Source organism: Phacochoerus africanus, chromosome 10 (assembly GCF_016906955.1).
Source record: "Phacochoerus africanus isolate WHEZ1 chromosome 10, ROS_Pafr_v1, whole genome shotgun sequence".
Lineage (NCBI taxonomy): Eukaryota > Metazoa > Chordata > Mammalia > Artiodactyla > Suidae > Phacochoerus > Phacochoerus africanus.
The window spans coordinates 2,933,862-2,950,759 of record NC_062553.1 but is presented as its reverse complement, the minus strand read 5'-3'; the positions used below and the strand labels follow the sequence as shown (position 1 = coordinate 2,950,759).

Below are 16,898 nucleotides of genomic sequence, written 5' to 3'. Positions count from 1 at the left end.
CTGGAGATGGGGCTGCAGCCTTGACCTGGGGACACCACCCGCCTGGCTGGGGGGCCCAGTGGCCCCTCCGTGTGCCATCAGCAAGTCCCTTCTTTGGCTTTGAATCCAGCAAGGATGGCACGGGCATCCGAGAGGTCACCAGCCTCCCTCGGACCTCCCCTTCCATCCCGTTTCCCAGGAGGTCACCGTCCACTGTCTAGAGCCTGCTATGGCCTGTCACTTGCAGTGCTATTATCCTGTTCACTCTGCACAACAAGGAACCGTGCCCTCTTGACATTTTCAGGGGGGCAGACAGGGGTGCCAAGAATCACAGCAAGTCCCAGGCGGGGACTGTAACCCTGGGCTCTCTGGCCCCTAATCATCCAGCCCTGGACACTGCAGGGGGCGGGGAGCGGGCAGGGAGGCGGGAGGGAAGGGAACCAGCTCTGGGCAGACAGGTCCACCCTGGACCAGACGCTGTGGCATCTTCCCAAAGGTGACCCTGTGGGGTAAAAACCTCCCCACCTGCAACTGCTCTCACGACTCTGAGTAGCCCGGGGGCTGCGGGCACACAGCGCTTGGCACAGACGCCCATTTCTTCTGCCCTCAGGACCCAGGGCCCAGGGCTGGCAGGGCCCTCCTGTGCCTGACCCGGAGTTCAGGCTCTGCATCTTCCCTGTCGCCTGGCAGCCGTTCCTTGGGCTCGCCCTCCCCCAGCGCCTGGCCTCGTGGCCCCCACACTCCCAGCCTCCCAGATACACCGAGAAGCTGACCCCCAAGTCAAAGCGGCGACTGTGCCTGAGCCTGGAGAACCCACAGGGAAACGTCAGCTCTGCTCCAAAGTCCAGGTGAAAATGCCTTGGGGCTCCTCAGTCCACAGATGTGCGTATGGGATTCAAAGCCACAGGCAGGCCCTAAACCATCACGTCTTCTCCCCAAAACGTGGAATGAAGAGCCTGCTTCGTGATCTGCATGGTTAACGAGGGGGCCTGAGTTTGGGTCCGAAAATCCCTGCCAGGAAATTCTCCATCGTGTCAGACACCCCTGCCCTGGGGCTGGGAGGCCAGCGCCCCAGCGGAGCCTTGTGGAGGGGGTGGGACCGCCAGCACCGAGGGAGGGTAACAGGTACCTCGGCCAGCCTGGGGCTTTGGAGGAAGGCCTTGGGCAGGCGTCCACCCGCAGCGCCCGCCCAGAAACACTCCTGCTCCCCCTCGCCGCCTGGCCGCGGGCTCCGCACACCAACTGGCCCAAGAGGCAGGAGCACCTGGCGCTGCAGGTGGGGAACCCGGGGCTCAGAGAGAGACGCTTCGCAACTTGTCAAGATCACACAGCCTGGAAGTGCCAGGGCGGGGACTCGAGCCCAGGTCTCTGTGCGACAGGACTGGATTGCTGTGTCTTCTGGCCTTTTTTTCCCTTTGAATGTCTGTCCCTCTGCACGTTCTCCTCCGAACCTGCTGGTCCAAGGAAGGCGGTGAGAGGGACAGCGTGGCCTAAGCATCTAATCAGAACCAGGCATCCAGGCTGGGGCCCGGAGCCCAGGGAGGGTGGGACATGCAGGCGGGATGCGGTCCCACGGCCTCAGGCCAGCACTGGCCCTCCAGGCAAACCCCAGGCTTGGAGTGTTTGACCTGTACCTATGGGGCCCAGCGCACAGACCAGCGTCAAAGGTCACCGCTGGCCACTCCGCTCGGGCAGGCCAGGGTTCACTTACACCTGGTCACATAGCCTGTCCCCAGGGACAGGTCCCGGCCCAACTGGACAGGCTGAGGGGTGGCCACAGATGGGGAAGCACGGTGTGGGGGCCCAGCCTGAAGCCACCACCAGCCTCCTGAGACTGGGGGGGGGGGGGGTCCTTTGGTGCCAATGACAAAAATAACTTCTGATTATGCGGGGAATACCACTCCTCGCTAGAAACCCAAATGGCACCTGCAAGTTAAAGGAAATTAAAATCCCGTGCTCCGGAGCTCCCTGGCAGTCTAGTGGTTAGGACTTGGCACTTTCACCGCTGTGGCCCGGGTTCCATCCCTGGTCTGGGGACTGAGATCCCACATTAAGCTGCTGCATGCCAAGGCCAAGAAATTAGTAAACGACATATATAAATAAATAAATATATAAAATAATATCCCCTGCTAACCCTCTACTCTGAGATAACCATCCTAGCATTTCAGTGGCTATTCCTCCAAGCAATTTTTTTTTTTTTTTAATTTTTATGGCTGCACCCACGGCGTATGGAAGTTCCAGGGCCAGGGATTGAATCCAAGCCGCGGGGGTGGCCCACAGCACTGCTATGGCAACGCCAGATCCTTGAACCCCCTGCGCCAGGCTGGGGATCGAACCCGCCTATGCACACAGATGCATGCCTACTCGTATGTAGTCACGTACATGTCTGCGATAGAGTTTATAATGTGACACATTCTTTGACGCGGCAGAGCCCCCGTGTGTCCACATGCACGCTCTTCAAAACCAAAGTCCCAGCCACCCCCACAGAACCCACCCAGCTCTGCAGAGGGGCTCAGTGTAAACATTAAAAAAACAGCTTGGAGTTCCCATCGTGGCTCAGTGGTTAACGAACCCGACTAGCATCCATGAGGACGAAGGTTCGATCCCTGGCCTCGCTCAGTGGGTTAAGGACCTGGCATTGCCGTGAGCTGTGGTGTAGGTCGCAGATGCAACTCGGATCCCGCATTGCTGTGGCTGTGGTGTAGGCTGGCAGCTGTAGCTCTGATTCAACCCCTAGCCTGGGAACCTCCATGTGCCACAGGTGCAGTCCTAAAAAGACAAAACAAAACCCAAAAAACAAAAAACAAAAAACCTGCACAATTTGGTAGTTTGGGGTATATTTGTGGAGCTGTGCTGACCACCACAATCCATTTGAGGATATTCTGATCGCCCCAAAAAGAAACCCTTCACCCATCCCTTCGCCCCTGGCAACCAATAACCTCCTTTCTGTCTCCATGATTGATTTGCAGAGTCTAGACCTTCCAGATAAACGGGCACGAACTGTCGGTGGCCTTTGGCGCCTGGCTTCTCTCACTCGGCTTGATGCGTTCAAGGTTCATCCACCTGCAGCAGGCGTCAGTGCCTCGCTCCTGTTTTTCTATGTGCAAATGACACTCTCGTCTACGACACGCCCCTCTGACCCTGGGGGTGTTCCCCGGGGTGGGGGGGTGGCCAGTGAGCTGCCGTGACCAGTCCCACACGCTCCCTTTTGTGGGGATGTGTGTCCACTTCTTGCTGGGTCACACGGTAACTCTGGGTTTAACCATGTGAGGACAGCTGTCTTCCTAAGTGGCCGCAGCATCTTCCCCTCCCCCCGCCGCCACGTCCGCAGTCCTCGGCTCGTTCCCCAGCGGGTGCGACGCGTGTCGCGTGTCTCGCTGCGGTTTGGATTTGCCTTTCCTGCTGGCCAATGATGTCATGCATCTTTTCATGGCCTTGGTCTCTGTTCGTGCGTCTCCTTCGGGAAAATGTCTGTTCAGCACCTTTATCCATTGCATTTGGTCGTCTTTTCTGAGTGTGAATTATTTATACACTCTAGACACAAGCCCCTTATCCGATATATGATTGGCAAATATTGTCTCCCATTTGCTTTCTTTATAATGCTCTTTGCAGCCTAAGATTGCTTAATTTTGGTGAAATCCAATGTATCTACGGCTTCTTTGGTTGCTTGTGTACTTAGTGTCATTTCTAAGAAACCAGTGCCGAATCCAACATCACAAAGACATGCCCCTCTATAGTCTTCTGAAAGTGTTATCGCTTTTTATTATTTATTTATTTATTTATTTGTCTTTTTGCCTTTTCCAGAGCTGTACCCGTGGCATATGGAGGTTCCCAGGCTAGGGGTCTAATCGGAGCTGTAGCTGCCAGTCTACGCCAGAGCCACAGCAACGCAGGATCCGAGCCACGTCTGTGACCTACACCACAGCTCACTGCAATGATGGATCCTTAACCCACTGAGCAAAGCCAGGGATCGAACCCACAACCTCATGGTTCCCAGTCGGATTCGTTAACTACTGCGCCACACCAGGAACTTCTTATCGTTTTTTATATTTTACCTCTTACTATGATTTTATAAGAGGATCACATTGCCCTTACTGCTCTTTTTATCACAAAATGCCATTTCTTCATCTGTGAATCAGGAGCAAGAGCACTCATCTCACCGGGTTTGTGCCTTTTTTCATATGACGATTGTCCGGCCATCGGCACCTGGGCCCATCATCTGGTGGCAGCACAGCGGGGCGGGAAGGACACGGTGTCCTCAGCTGCGCAGAGACCCGCCCAAGCGCCGGCGCGGAAATGCCATTTGAGAAATGGACATCGTCCCGTCTTCGCTCTTGGAATCGGCCGGTATTTCCAGAACAATCCAGGACGCTGGGCCGGTCCGGGGATGTTAGCTCCTGCCCTCTGCCGCCAGGAGGGAGAACTCTGCGCGGGGCTGGGGCCGGGTCTGCCAACCTGGGGGCAGCCCAGCTACCTGCTTGCAGGGTCTTCTGGGCGGGCTCACAGCCCCCGGGAGGGAGGAGCCACAGTCACCCTCATTTTCCCGAGGGGTCCTCGAGCCCCCCGGATTGGTGGAGCGCACTGCCCAGGCTCACTGTGCGGTCGGGCCAGAGGCGGGTCTGGAAGCCGGGCTTCTCAGCCATTGCTGCTGCCACACGCTGGAGCCGCTTCCTCTACTAAAAACCCCGAGCCTCCCCGCACATGGGGCGCTGACAGAGACATGGGGATGGGGGTCCCGGATCCTCTGCCTCTGGACAGACACTGAAGCCAGAAAGGAGGACACCATCGAAGGGAAGGCTCTGTCCTGCCCTGTGCCCTGCGCCCTGCGCCCTGTGCCCTGTGCCCTGCGCCCTGCGTCCTGTAGGATGCTGAGCAGCACCCCGGGCCTGCACCCCCAGGCCTGGAGCGCCCCCACCCTCCCCAAGTTGTGAAAATCCGGAATGTCTCCTGACGTTGCCAACTGTCCCCAGGAAGCAAAATCACCCTTTGGTTGAGAACCAAGAACCATTTAAAGGAAAGAGGCAGCAGAGGGAGGGGACAGGCACAGAGGCTGAGGGCCCGATGACTCGGCCCAGACAACGGGGTCAGACAGCAACACTCACCACAGTGGAACAGCCCAGACCCGCCCCTTCCCCACACCTCAGCTTATTCATCTGTAAAATGGATCACCACCAGCACTGCCATCACAAGTCCATAAGACAGTCCCCAGGCAGGGCGCCTGGTCGGTAGGCGTAAGCGCTGGCCTTCACTGCCTCCATAAACGGCAGGGATCAGACTGCCTGCTTCGAATCGGACCCCAAACTTATTTGGGGGACTTAGGACTTCCAGTCGGGAAATAAGCCTTCCTCCCTGGCCAGTGGCCTTGGCAGACAGGGCAGTTTGGGCCTTACCTGTCCCTCCTCCTGGCATCCCCATGGAGTGTGAGGCCCGCAAGGCCAGTACCCTGAAGGCTCCGGGCGGCAGCTGGGCAAGGGCGCAAGCCTCTGTGGCTGGCAGGACTGGGAAGGATATGCCAGAGGGTCACGTGGCAGCCGCCCTCATGCCCGAGGAGGGACGGGCCAACCCCTTCCCGGCACCCCAAAATAGATTCCCACCCCGCTCCCGAGACACACCTGTTCCCAGGCTTCCGGGAAAGGGACGTGGAACAGGCGGTGGGGGAGGGGCCTGGGCAGAGCCGGGACCATCTACTGCCCCGTGTGCCAGGCACAGCCCACAACCCCCCTGCACCTCGTGAGGGGGTTACAGCCAGTACCCATGTCCTGGGGCAGCCTGACAACACCCCACAAGTCTCAGGCTTCGCCAGCAGACATTTCTCCTCTCCCGGTCTGGAGCCCAGAAGCCGGACACAGGGCATGGCGGGGGGGGGGGGGGCGGCACACTCTCTCAAAGGCTCTGTGGGGGCCTTCCCTACACCTGCCAGCGTCCAGGGCTCCGGGTGTCCCTGGGCTTGTGTCCTGACACGCCATCTCTGTCTCTGTCCTCACACAGCTGTCTTTCCTCTGTACGCTTCTGTCTCTTACAAGGGCTGGGGTCCACCCTAATCCAGGATGACCTCCTCTCCATCCTTAATTACTTCTGCAAGGACCCCATCCCCAAAACGCCACATGCTGAGGTTCCAGCTGGAACCCACGACCCAGCCCCATTGTGCGGGGGGACTGAGGCTTGGGATGCTCAGGTGACTGTGGGAGGCGCCGTGAATTAAAGGCAGTGTCGAGGTCCTGTCCCGGTCTGGCTGACTGTGTGCTCCCTTACGTATGCCCTGTCCTCCTCCGTGCCTCTCTGTTGGCCTCGACGCTAAGATCCCCAGAGGGAGAAATGCCATGTGACGCATCAGCCACAGGGGCCGCAGAGAACCCATGGGCGTTATCCTGGTTTATCGTGCGTGTGATGCGTGCAAATCCCGCCGGTTAACCGGGGCCAGGATCCCACAGCTGGGCGGCTCTGGGGTCACGCCCTCAAGCACAGGTCACATTTGCCACCCTCGGGCTGCAGCGGCTCTGGGTGGGCCACGTAACCCAAACCCAGCAGAAAACACCTAGTCCCGCCGGCTCTGAAAAGTCAGAGCAGGTGCTGGCAGCCTGGCGGGGACTTTCCTGGCCAAGCTGGTCGTCACTAATCACACTGGTTGGAACCTCTCTGCCCAGGGAACGGGGCATGGTAACCACCGACCCCCGCGGCAAACTCCCAGGGCCCCCCACTGCGTTATTGACCGGCCCACGGGGTCCCACGAGTGGGTAGAGATGGTGCATCCAAGGCAGAGAATAACATCCCCTCTTGTTTATAAATGGGAAGAGTTTTTTAAAAAAAGGGAGTTCCCATTGTGGCTCAGCGGTAACAAACCTGACTAGTATCCTTGAGGTTGTGGGTTCGATCCCTGACCTCGCTCAGTGGGTTAAGGATCCGGCATTGCCATGAGCTGTGGTGTAGGTCAAAGACGTGGCTCGGATCCCGTGTTGCCATGGCTGTGGTGTAGGCCGACAGGTGCAGCTCCGATTCGACCCCTATCCTGGGAACTGCCATATGCTGCAAGTGCAGCCCTAAAAAAATAAATCAATAAATAATAAAAATCAAAATTTTTAAAAATGAGAAGAGCTTCTCCACTTGTTTATTCTGCAGCTGTCCATGCCATGGAAGAGAAACAACAGTGACAGTGACAGCGACAGCACTCTCCTGCTGAGCACTCAGCAAGCCCCACCCTGCACTGCACCCGAGGCCAGAACTGTCACATCCCTGCTTTCCTGACGAGGACACTGAGGCAGAGACAGGTGGGGTCGGCGGGCTCTGGTGAACAAGATGGGCCACAGGCTTTGGCCCTGAGTGTCAGCAACACCAAGGTGACCAGTGCCCGACCGAGGGGACGCAGAGGGAGGTGGGAGCTCCCGAGGGCTCGAGGGGGTGCCCTGAAGGAGATGCAGAGGCCGAGGATCAGCTCGCTGCTCAATGCCGGGAAGGGCATGCCAGGCAGAGGGAACAGCCTGTGCGAGGTTGGAGAGGGGACATGCAAGTCGATGTTCCTGGGAGGACAGATGCCTTCAGCGCACAAGGTTGGGGTGCTTGGTTGGGTGGGAAGGGGGGCAGGGGCCAGGGCTACAGACCCTCCACCAAAAATCGTGGGTCTCACCCTGAGAATGAGGAAGGCTGAGGGTTTGCCCAAGCATTTGAAAGAACAGGCATTTGACTGTAGCAAGAACAGCTGTGGGTGCTGCTCCGACCCCGGACATGGCACTGGACGCTCACGAGGCCCTCAGGAGGACCTCCTTCCTCTCCCGGGAGCCCCGCCTGGAGACAGCATGGGAGGGACCCCAGGCCCGCTGGGGCCAGCCCCCTCCTTCGGGACACACTTCCCCACCAAGGCCCCCCGCGGGCCTGACCCCTCCTGTCCATCTCGGATGGAGGCCACATCGCTGCACAGGACATGCATGTGAAGCCAGGGTTGCTGCCGCTGGCCTGTGGCTTCTGAACTGTTCCCACATCAGCGCAGAGGGGGCAAGCACCAGACAGTGGCCCTGCACGCCCAGGTGTGCACACCCATGGGGTGGGCGGAGTCAGGCTCCCCCTGCCTCCTCACCCTCACCAGGGTCTCCTGGGTGGGGGGCTCTTCCTGATCCATACCTGTCTTTGCACACGCGGCTGGCCTGGCCCACGGCCCTCGGGCGAACGTGGGAATGTGCCAGCTCCGAGTCCAGGCCTCACGCCTCTCTGTCTGCCCTGCTGTGCTTCTGCCTTCCTACAAGGAGGGGCTCCCCAGGCCAGCCTGCCAGTCCCCGGGGAGGACTAAGATGGGGCACGGCCACCCCACGGAGCCCAGCCTGGTCTCCGTGGGCCCCGAGCCAAGATGACGGATGGTCGATTTATACCTCTCAGCTATGGGGCTGCTTGTTCCAAAGTGTATTAGTTTCCTACGGCTGCAATAACCACCAGCAACTGGTAACACAACAGTTCTGGAGGCTGGCAGTCCAACGTGGGTACCACTGGGCTGACATCCAAGGGTGTGCAGGGCGGGGCTCCCTCTGGGCATCCTTGGCTTGTGGCTACATCACTCATCTCTGCCCCCACAGCCCCATCACCTTCCCCGTGTGTGGGTCCGTGACCTCCCTCCGCCCCTCTAAGCATCCATGTGATGCCTTTAGGGCTCAGGTGGACAATCCAGGATAACCTCCCATCTCAGCATCCTTTACCTTAATCCCACCAGCAAACACCCTCTTTTCAAATAAAGAGACACTCCCCAGCCCCAGGCAGAGGACACCACATATCCTGAAGGTCTGTTTCCCAGCCTACCCCACACCGCAGCCCTTTATCTGTGAGACAGATTTTTTCACCAGACAGCACTTAGCCTTATTACTCATGATGAGCGCTGCTATTTTTCTTTATCTTTTTTTTTTCTTTTTTTTCCCCCCAGGCTGGGTCTGCTATTTTTCTATTCAATTCGACCTGTTACATAACAAAGGCTGCTGTGACCCACTAAACTGATTTCATGGCCACAAATGGGTCGCCACCTGCAGTGCAGAAAGTTCTATCCTAACTTCTACTCTACCTCCACCAGGGGGAGAGGGGACCCAAGCAAGAAGGATGATGATTTATGAGCTCTTTCTGCACACGGAGGGTGGGCAGCAGTGACAGATGTCTGAAAGGACTCCCGAACTCAAGGACACCGTCTGGGCACTCTGCCCCCTGGACAGTCCTCCACCTGCAGCCCCCGAGCAGACTGGCGTCTCCCGTGACTTGGGAAGGGGCTCAGACCAGAAAGGAAAGAGGGAGGGTGGTCTGAGGTGGCTTCGGTGGCTCCACCTGCTTCCCCAAGTCCCTAACCCCCCTCCTTCCAGCACAGCCCCTGGGCCACATTCCAGAATAATCCCTCACTCTGATAGCCCCACACCTCTGCCACTATTACTGTGCCCCACCCCACTGCCCCCCCCCCGCCCCTATGGCCACCTCTGCCCCCCGCCCCTGTGCCCACCTCTGCCACCCCACCCGTGCCCACTTCTGCCCCCCGCCCCTGTGCCCACCTCTGCCACCCCACCCGTGCCCACCTCTGCCCCCCGCCCCTGTGCCCACCTCTGCCACCCCACCCGTGCCCACCTCTGCCCCCCGCCCCTGTGCCACCCCAGTTCCACTCACTCACATCTTCATTTCTGAACACTCCTTGAAAGATGAGAAACAAATGAAATTGAGGGCTTGAAAACATTACGACAGGCGGTGTAGACTTTTCAGGTGTGTTCAGGCAAGGAGCACACCAGCACTTTCTCAGAGGCCTAAAAGTAGGTCCAAAGGCTCTGAGACACTGTCCAGTCCCTGGGCGAAGATTCCTAACCCCCAGCCAGCCCTTCCTGAGCCCTCAACCCCCAGAGCCAGCTGTATGCTGCCCGCCTCCTCCTGGAAGCGCCCAGGCACCACGCATTCGGCCTGTCACGGTCCCCTCTCTCCCATCTCTCCCCACCCTCCCACGGGCCACTCGTCACACACCAACACCCTCGCCCAGCTGGCTCCCCTTCTGCGACTCAGGCAGACTTGTGTTTGCAACCGGCACCATGTCTCGGCGCTGGGTGACCTCGGCCCCGTGGCTTTACCTCTCTGGGCCTCAGTCTCCTCATCTGTACAACGAGGGTGTCTGCCTGCTGGGCCGCAGCAGGACTAAGCGAGAGGATACGCGTGAAAGCCCAGGCTCCTCGCCTGGTACAGGACGCGCACTTGGGAAGCGGCATTTTTCCTTCCCAGTTCCCGACTGGATGAGTTTCCCGTGGCTGCTGGGACAAAGGACCACCCCCCGAGTAGCTTCAAGAACAGAAATGTCTTCTCTCCCAGCTCTGGAGGCAGGAAGTCCAACCCCAAGGCGTCAGGGGGGCTGGGCTCCCTCTGGGGGGCGAGCCTTCCTGGCTTTTCCCAGCTCCCAGCGGCAGCCGGTGACCCTTGGCTGTGACTGCAGCCCCTCCCCGCCCCCACCGTGTCGTCAGGTGGCCTCTCCTCTGCGTCTGCGTCTCTTTTCCTGTCCTAGCAGGACCCCCCTGCCCTCCGGCCCCAACTCCATGCAACCTCATCTTAACGCGTTACATCTGCAACGACCCTCTTTGCAAACAAGGCCACCCTCACAGGGACCACAGCCGGGACTTCAACATCTCTCTTTGGGGACACAGTTCAACCCAGAACATGGCCTTGCCCGCTGTCACCCAAACCTGTGGCTCAGAGAAGCCAGTGCGCAAAACGCCAGCATCCCCTCACAGGGCACCCCTTCCCTCTGGCCCCTCCCGCCCGCCCCAACGCCCCGCCACACTGACCTCAGGGCCCCCAGTGCCGAGCACCGCCCGGGGAGCTCCCCAGGCCTCCCAGGTTGAGGCCAAACCCCTTGTCCAGACCCTTTCCGTTCCCTCTTCTTGCCCATCCACATGGGGAGCTCTGCTCGCGAAGGGTCACATGCAGCCCCCACCACAGCCTCTGCAGGTCCATCTGTGACACGTGGCCCCAAGAGGGCAAGTCCAGGGTCCCCTAAGGCAAAGGACAGCAGGACCCCCAAGGCGCCAACCAGGAGGTGGCTGAAGGATGCCAAGCCAGACACCCGAGGGCTGGGCCAGGCGGAGGCCGTCCCGCCCGTAACAGAGGAACAGGTGCCCTGAGCAGGGCACTCTGCCCGGCAGAGGGGCCTTCCAGTCCTAAGCCCCCGTCAGGAGCTGGCAGGCTGGCAGGACGACGACACAGATGGGGAACCGAATGTGCAAGTGCAAGCCCGACCCGTGACCCGTGTCCCGAAGGAGAGAAGTGGGGGGAGGGGTGGCTGCCACAGGGCAGGGGGCAGAGCGGCCACTGCACTTGGAGCTCAGAGGGCCTCAGGGAGGAGATGCCGCCAGAACTAACTAGGCCGAGAAAACGCTTACGAGCAGGCGGACGAGTCTGGCAGAGGAACCAGCAGGTGTCAAGGCCCCAAGGCCTGTAGAAGCCGGACTCAGAGGAGGCTGCCCAGGCGGCCTGCAGAGGCCTGGCACGCCCAGAGGCATTTTGATTTCGGGGGGGGGGGGTCTCAGTGGCCCCCCGAGAGGGGGAGCAGGGACATCACAGATGAGGAGGTTGGAGGTGACTTGGTTTCTGTCTTCCCGTTCAGAGACCCCCCTCCTCGGCCAACACGGCCTTACCTGCCCAACACACCTGGATGTGGCCTCCCGACGCCCCTGCCCTGCCCACCACCTCCGGCGCATCCCCTCCCAGGCCCACCGCCCACTCTGGGATGGACAGTGCAGAGCACTCGGCCATCTGCCTCCTGGGTCAATACAGACAGACACGCAGCCCCACGGAAAACAAGCAAAAGAGGGAGCAGCAAATTCACAGACACACAAATGGCCCCAAAGCTAGAGAAAGGCCCTCAGGTGCCTGTGAAGAGAGATGAAAGCAGGGAGGGGCGCTTGTCCCATCAGCTGGCAAATATGAAAAGATGGACAGTGTCCTGTATTGGACTGGGAGGGGACAAGGACAGGGACTCTGGGGCCTTTCTAGTGAAGGTATGAATTGGGACCTACTCTGGGCAGAGCAGTTTGGCAGAAGACATGCCCACTCAACACTCCCACTTCTAGGAATATCTGTAACTTCAGCTCACAGGTCTATTTGCGCACTGGTGCAAAGATGTACGTGCAAGAATTCTCATCTCCGCTGGCTGCACTCGGCTGGGCTAAAAATCCGAATGCACACAGGCCTGACAGCTCTGCATGTCCCCGGAGCGGGGAGCAGGTCACAGAGGCAGCCTCTCACCAGAAAGGCTCAGCCCCAATCCCATCACCAAGAAACAGACCCACCCAGGTGGGGGACCGTCCACAAGGCAACAGGTCTGGACACTTTTTGTGTCAGTGGCACGAAAGAAAAACAAAATATAAAACGTGGGAAGAACATTCTAGAGCAAAGGAGACTAAAGATGCAGAGACATGCTAATGAATGGCTGTGTGGGGCCCTAGACTGGCTCTTGGATAAGAAAAGATGGACCACGGACTGTAACGGAGCCCTGGGGGGAGGGGAGATGGGAAACAGGGACTTCCTGTAGGTGATGTGTGGGTACAGACCTGTGCACGGGTGAGGGTGCAACTCACTTTCAAGTGGCTCAGAAGAGAAAGAAAGCAAAATGCAGCAAAATGTTCCTAACAGATGCATCTGGGGAAAGTGTTACAAAGTGTTTCTGCAATTTTTCTCTAAGCTTAAAACTTTTCAAAAGAAAGAGCTGGGGGGGACCGATGAAGAAGACAAAGTAGCCCCCCAAAAACGGAAGAGACCATGACAGCCTAACAGACTATCACAGATCCTGGAAAAAAAAATGCAGTGACAGAGACAGACATGGGGGCTCAGAGCACCAGCCCTGTGGCTGGAGAAACCCTCTGCTCTCCTGGCTCTCGGCTTCCCCTCCTGCAGCCAGAGTTGGCGAGTTCATGGTTGGGGTGCACGCACGCACACACACCCGCACACACACACCACTGGTGGCCGAGGCAGACACGGAGTGTCAATCACCTATTCTTTGCCTCTGTGTGATGTGGTCCCCCATCCTGGGAGCGCCTCAGGGTGGGATGGAGCCCGATGCATCTCGTGTGGCTTGGCCCAGGCAAGGAGGAGGCTGGACCCCCTCCGTGTCTGATGAACGAACAAAAGGCCGTGAGGATGGATGAAGGCACACCCGTAACTGGACCCTCCAAGGGAAAGGTGATGGCGTGGGTTCTGAATGCAAAAAGCCGTCCACCCAGCATCCCAGCGCCTCCCCCAGGGGCCGGCAGAGCAGGAGGTCCTTGTTCCTGGCTGGCCTCAGTTCCCCATCTATACCAGGGACGCAAGGCGCCCCCATGTCCCTGGACGGTGGGGAGGGACCAGGGAAGGACCACGCGTGAAGGGCTCTGCCCTGCGCTGCTTGTGGCAGGACCCCAGGGCCACTGGCCACAGGACCACCAAACCCAAAGGGAGCACCACACACCCACCATCACAACCGCATCATTCACCGCAGCCAAAGGTGGGAGCAGCCCAAGCGTCACGGTCAGATGGGTGGACAAACAAAACATGTCCTGTCCACACAATGGAGTGTTATTCAGCCCGAAGAGGAAGGAAACTGACACAGGCTACGACACGGACGGGCCTCGAGGACATGAGGCTCAGCGAAATAGGCCAAAAGGACACACGGTGTAATTCCACTTTCAGGAGCTCCCTGGAGTTGACACACTGACAGAGACAGAAAGCGGAGTGGTGGCTGCCAGGGGCTGCGGCGGGGGCGGGGAAGTGGTGTTTAATGGGGACAGAGTTTCAGTTTTGCAAAGTGAAAAGGGTTTTGGAGACGGATGGTGGTGACGGCCACACGACACGTGACCGTAGTGCATGCGCGGAATCGGACACTTAACAATGGTGGAGACGGTAGATATTGTGTGGCTGTGTTTATTTCACCACGACTGAACTTGCCCAGATCCCGGGCAGCGAATCTCCAGAGCAGTAAGGTGTCGGGGGTGGGGGGAGCTCTGGCTGAGCCAGGAGAGGAGGGGGCTCCGCCCGTCGACCCCATCAGGTCAGGGTCCCATCACCCCCAGCATCCCTGCATCAGCAGACAACGGGACGGGCTAAAGGGAGTTACATGCAAGCCCCTGAGTCATGTCCACGGACCCAAGGGAAGCGGAGGAAGGAAGGTGTGGGACGTTTTCCCATCAAGGGGCTAAATTTATCGCTCCCTGCCTGGGCCAGAGTCCTGCCCTGTGGTCTTGGGTCCAGCCACAACTTTCCCCAGCATGGCTGTGTGCCTGCTCGGGCCTCAGGGAACCCAGGCAGCCCTGCTCGACAGAGAGGCTTCCCGGCTCCTGGGGGCTGTGACCTTGGGTCCCTTGCCCCACACAGCACTGGCATTTAGGCCCCAGTGAAGGCCGGGCCCCTGCAATGCACACGTGGTTACAGGCTCGGGGGACTCCGGGCCGGGGGGACACAAAGTCCCTGTAGAGGGAGGCAGACAGAAAGGGCTCAGATCCACCCAGACAAGCAGACAAGCATAGGCATCAGTAGGGCGGGAGCAGGAGGGGGCAGGGGAGCGGGCAGGACATCCCAGGGGGCAGATGCGGGCGGGTGGGGGAAGGGACGGGAAGGAAGGCACCCAGAAGGGGAGCAGCCTGGGCATAGATGCAGGGGGGTCAGGGGGGGCCACTTGGGAACCTCCAAGAGCTCAGCCAAGCCGAGGAGTCTGACCGTGCACAGTGGGCTCGGGGGGCCACCAATGTGGCCCCTTCTCAACACCCCCCCCAACGCCCCCCTGCCACCGCTGATGGCGAAGTAGCTCAGCCACCAGGAAAACGGTGTGACGGCGCCTCAGGAAATGAAGCAGAGGTACCTCTTGACCCAACCACCCCGTCCGGGACGTGCCCCCGGGAAGGAAAGCCGGGGCGGGGACAGATACTTGCTCACCTGTGTTCACAGCAGCATCGCTCCCAAGAGCCAAGGAAGCAGCCCACGAGTCCAGGGGAGGATGGATGGATAAACAGAGTGTGGTCCACGCCCACGAGGGACCGAGCTCCCGCCTTGAAAGGGAAGGAAGTTCTGACACCTGCTACATCGTGGACGGACGATGCCAAGTGAAATAAGCCAGACCCTCAAGGACAAACCCTGTCCCAGGGATTGGACTTCTGAGGCCCCTGGAGGGTCAATCCATGAGGCAGAAAGCAGAGCAGTGGGTGCGGGGGGGCTGGGGCGGGAGGGTGGATGGGGAGTTACTCACGGGGGACAGAGTCGGCGGGGAGGATGGGAACGGGGCTGGATTCTCACGGCGGCCAAGGTCTCACCACAGGGTGAGCGCATTTTAATGCCACGGAAAAAGCACCAAGGCAGCATCGTTTATGGCACACACACTTGACCACAACAAAAACACAATAAGATTTTTAAAAATGCAAACACACACACACACACACACCTGGTGATGGAAGGAGACTATGGGCAAACCACGGAACACCCGCTCAACAGAACCACACGCAGCCGCTGAGTGTGCAGCACAAGAGCACGACCTTCCGCAGGGAAGCCTCCAGGGCTGGCGTCCCAGGAGGAGAGCACGGTAAGCTGCCCGAGCTTCGCACGTCAGGGTCCATGCGGCGGAGAAGCCGGACACTGGCCCGAGGGGGTCACAGACTCTTTCCTCTTCAGTCACCTGCTCTTGCAAAGATAAACGCCTGTCTTGTTTATGGTACGATTAATGATGATGAGGTACGGTCCAAATCGCTGTGAGAGTGAGACCCCAAGAGGAGGCTGGGTCTCCCTCTTTAAGGTCCCTGGTGGCAGAGGGTGGCACCCAGATGTGTGTGGAACGAAGTTAAGAGCCCGTGGCAGTTTCGAAAGGCATCTGCCAGAGTTCCCGCTGTGGCACAACGGCATTGGCGGTGTCGCTGCCGCACCAGGATGCAAGCTTGATCGCCAGCCCTGGACGGGGGTTAAGGATCCCGTGTTGTCACAACTGTGGCACAGATGATTCTTGGTCCAGGAACTCCATATGCCGTGGGGCGGCCAAAAAAGGCAAAAAGGCCCCTGCCTGTGGTCCAGCCTGTCAGTTGGGGGGTCAGGGCAGTGGAGTGGCAGCTGAGCGGAGCTCTCAGGGACCAATAAACTCGGAATCAATGCTGAGGATGCCTGGGTGTGAGGATTTCTTTTCTTTTCTTTTTTTTGGCTGCCCCTGTAGCATATGGACGTTCCCAGGCCAGGGAACGAACCTGTGCCACAGCAGTGACCCAAGCTGCTGCAGTGACACCACCAGATCCTGAACGCACTAGGCCACCAGGAGCTCCACCAGCAGGGTCATTTTAAGCTTTTCTCATTAAAATCCATGGCGATGCCTGCTTCCCTGTGGACACGCCTCTGCAAGGTCATGACAGCTGACCTCCAGCCTTCCGGGCGGCCCCCTGCCCAGGCACATCCTTTTGTCCTGTGACCCATCGCTGGGTGGTGGGAAAGGCCCGGGATGGGGACAGACAGTCCTGGGCCAGAGGCACAGCTCTGCCTCGTTCTGGCCATGTGACATCAGCTGCCCCTTTGCCCCAGCCCCTAGAGCCCAAAGCGCTTCTGAGGATCCTGGGGACGTCCCAGCGAGGTCACAAATGCCTGGGTGCTCAGAGCAGTGACGGCCTGAGCAAGCATTAGCTGTGCTCTTATGGATATGAGACCTGGGAAGACGCCCAAATCTGGGCCCCCGATGTGCCAGGCAGCTCATGACCAGCCTCTCTCCCTCCTGGCCTAGACCCCAGCCACACATGGCCCCGTTCAGAGACCACCCTGCAGTGCCTCTTCCTCCTGCTGCAGCTCACAGGTACCCAGGGAAAGGGCCTTCGCCTGTTATTGGTGGGACGTGGGTCTATTTGCTCCAGCAGAGCCGAGTAATTACTATCTGAATAATTCCGAGGTCACAGGTGGGGGAGGGGCGAGGCGGGGCTCAGGGCTCCGAGCACTTCGGGGCA

At 59.1% G+C, this 16,898-nt stretch overlaps 1 protein-coding gene across 2 annotated transcripts in view; it reads right to left on the bottom strand.

The window, feature by feature from the left end:
• The window catches only part of ABLIM2 (actin binding LIM protein family member 2), a 137,775-nt gene that overhangs the window by 106,078 nt on the left and 14,799 nt on the right, over nt 1-16,898 (bottom strand). Inside the window, exon 1 of one of the 2 annotated variants that reach the window (XM_047798168.1) lies at nt 5,370-5,474. The exons of the other annotated variant lie outside the window; for it this stretch is intronic. Coding sequence (XP_047654124.1) covers nt 5,370-5,394 — 25 coding nt within the window. The 5' untranslated portion in view covers nt 5,395-5,474. Of the gene's footprint in view, nt 1-5,369; nt 5,475-16,898 lie in introns of those variants that run through there. 2 annotated transcript variants of the gene reach the window in all.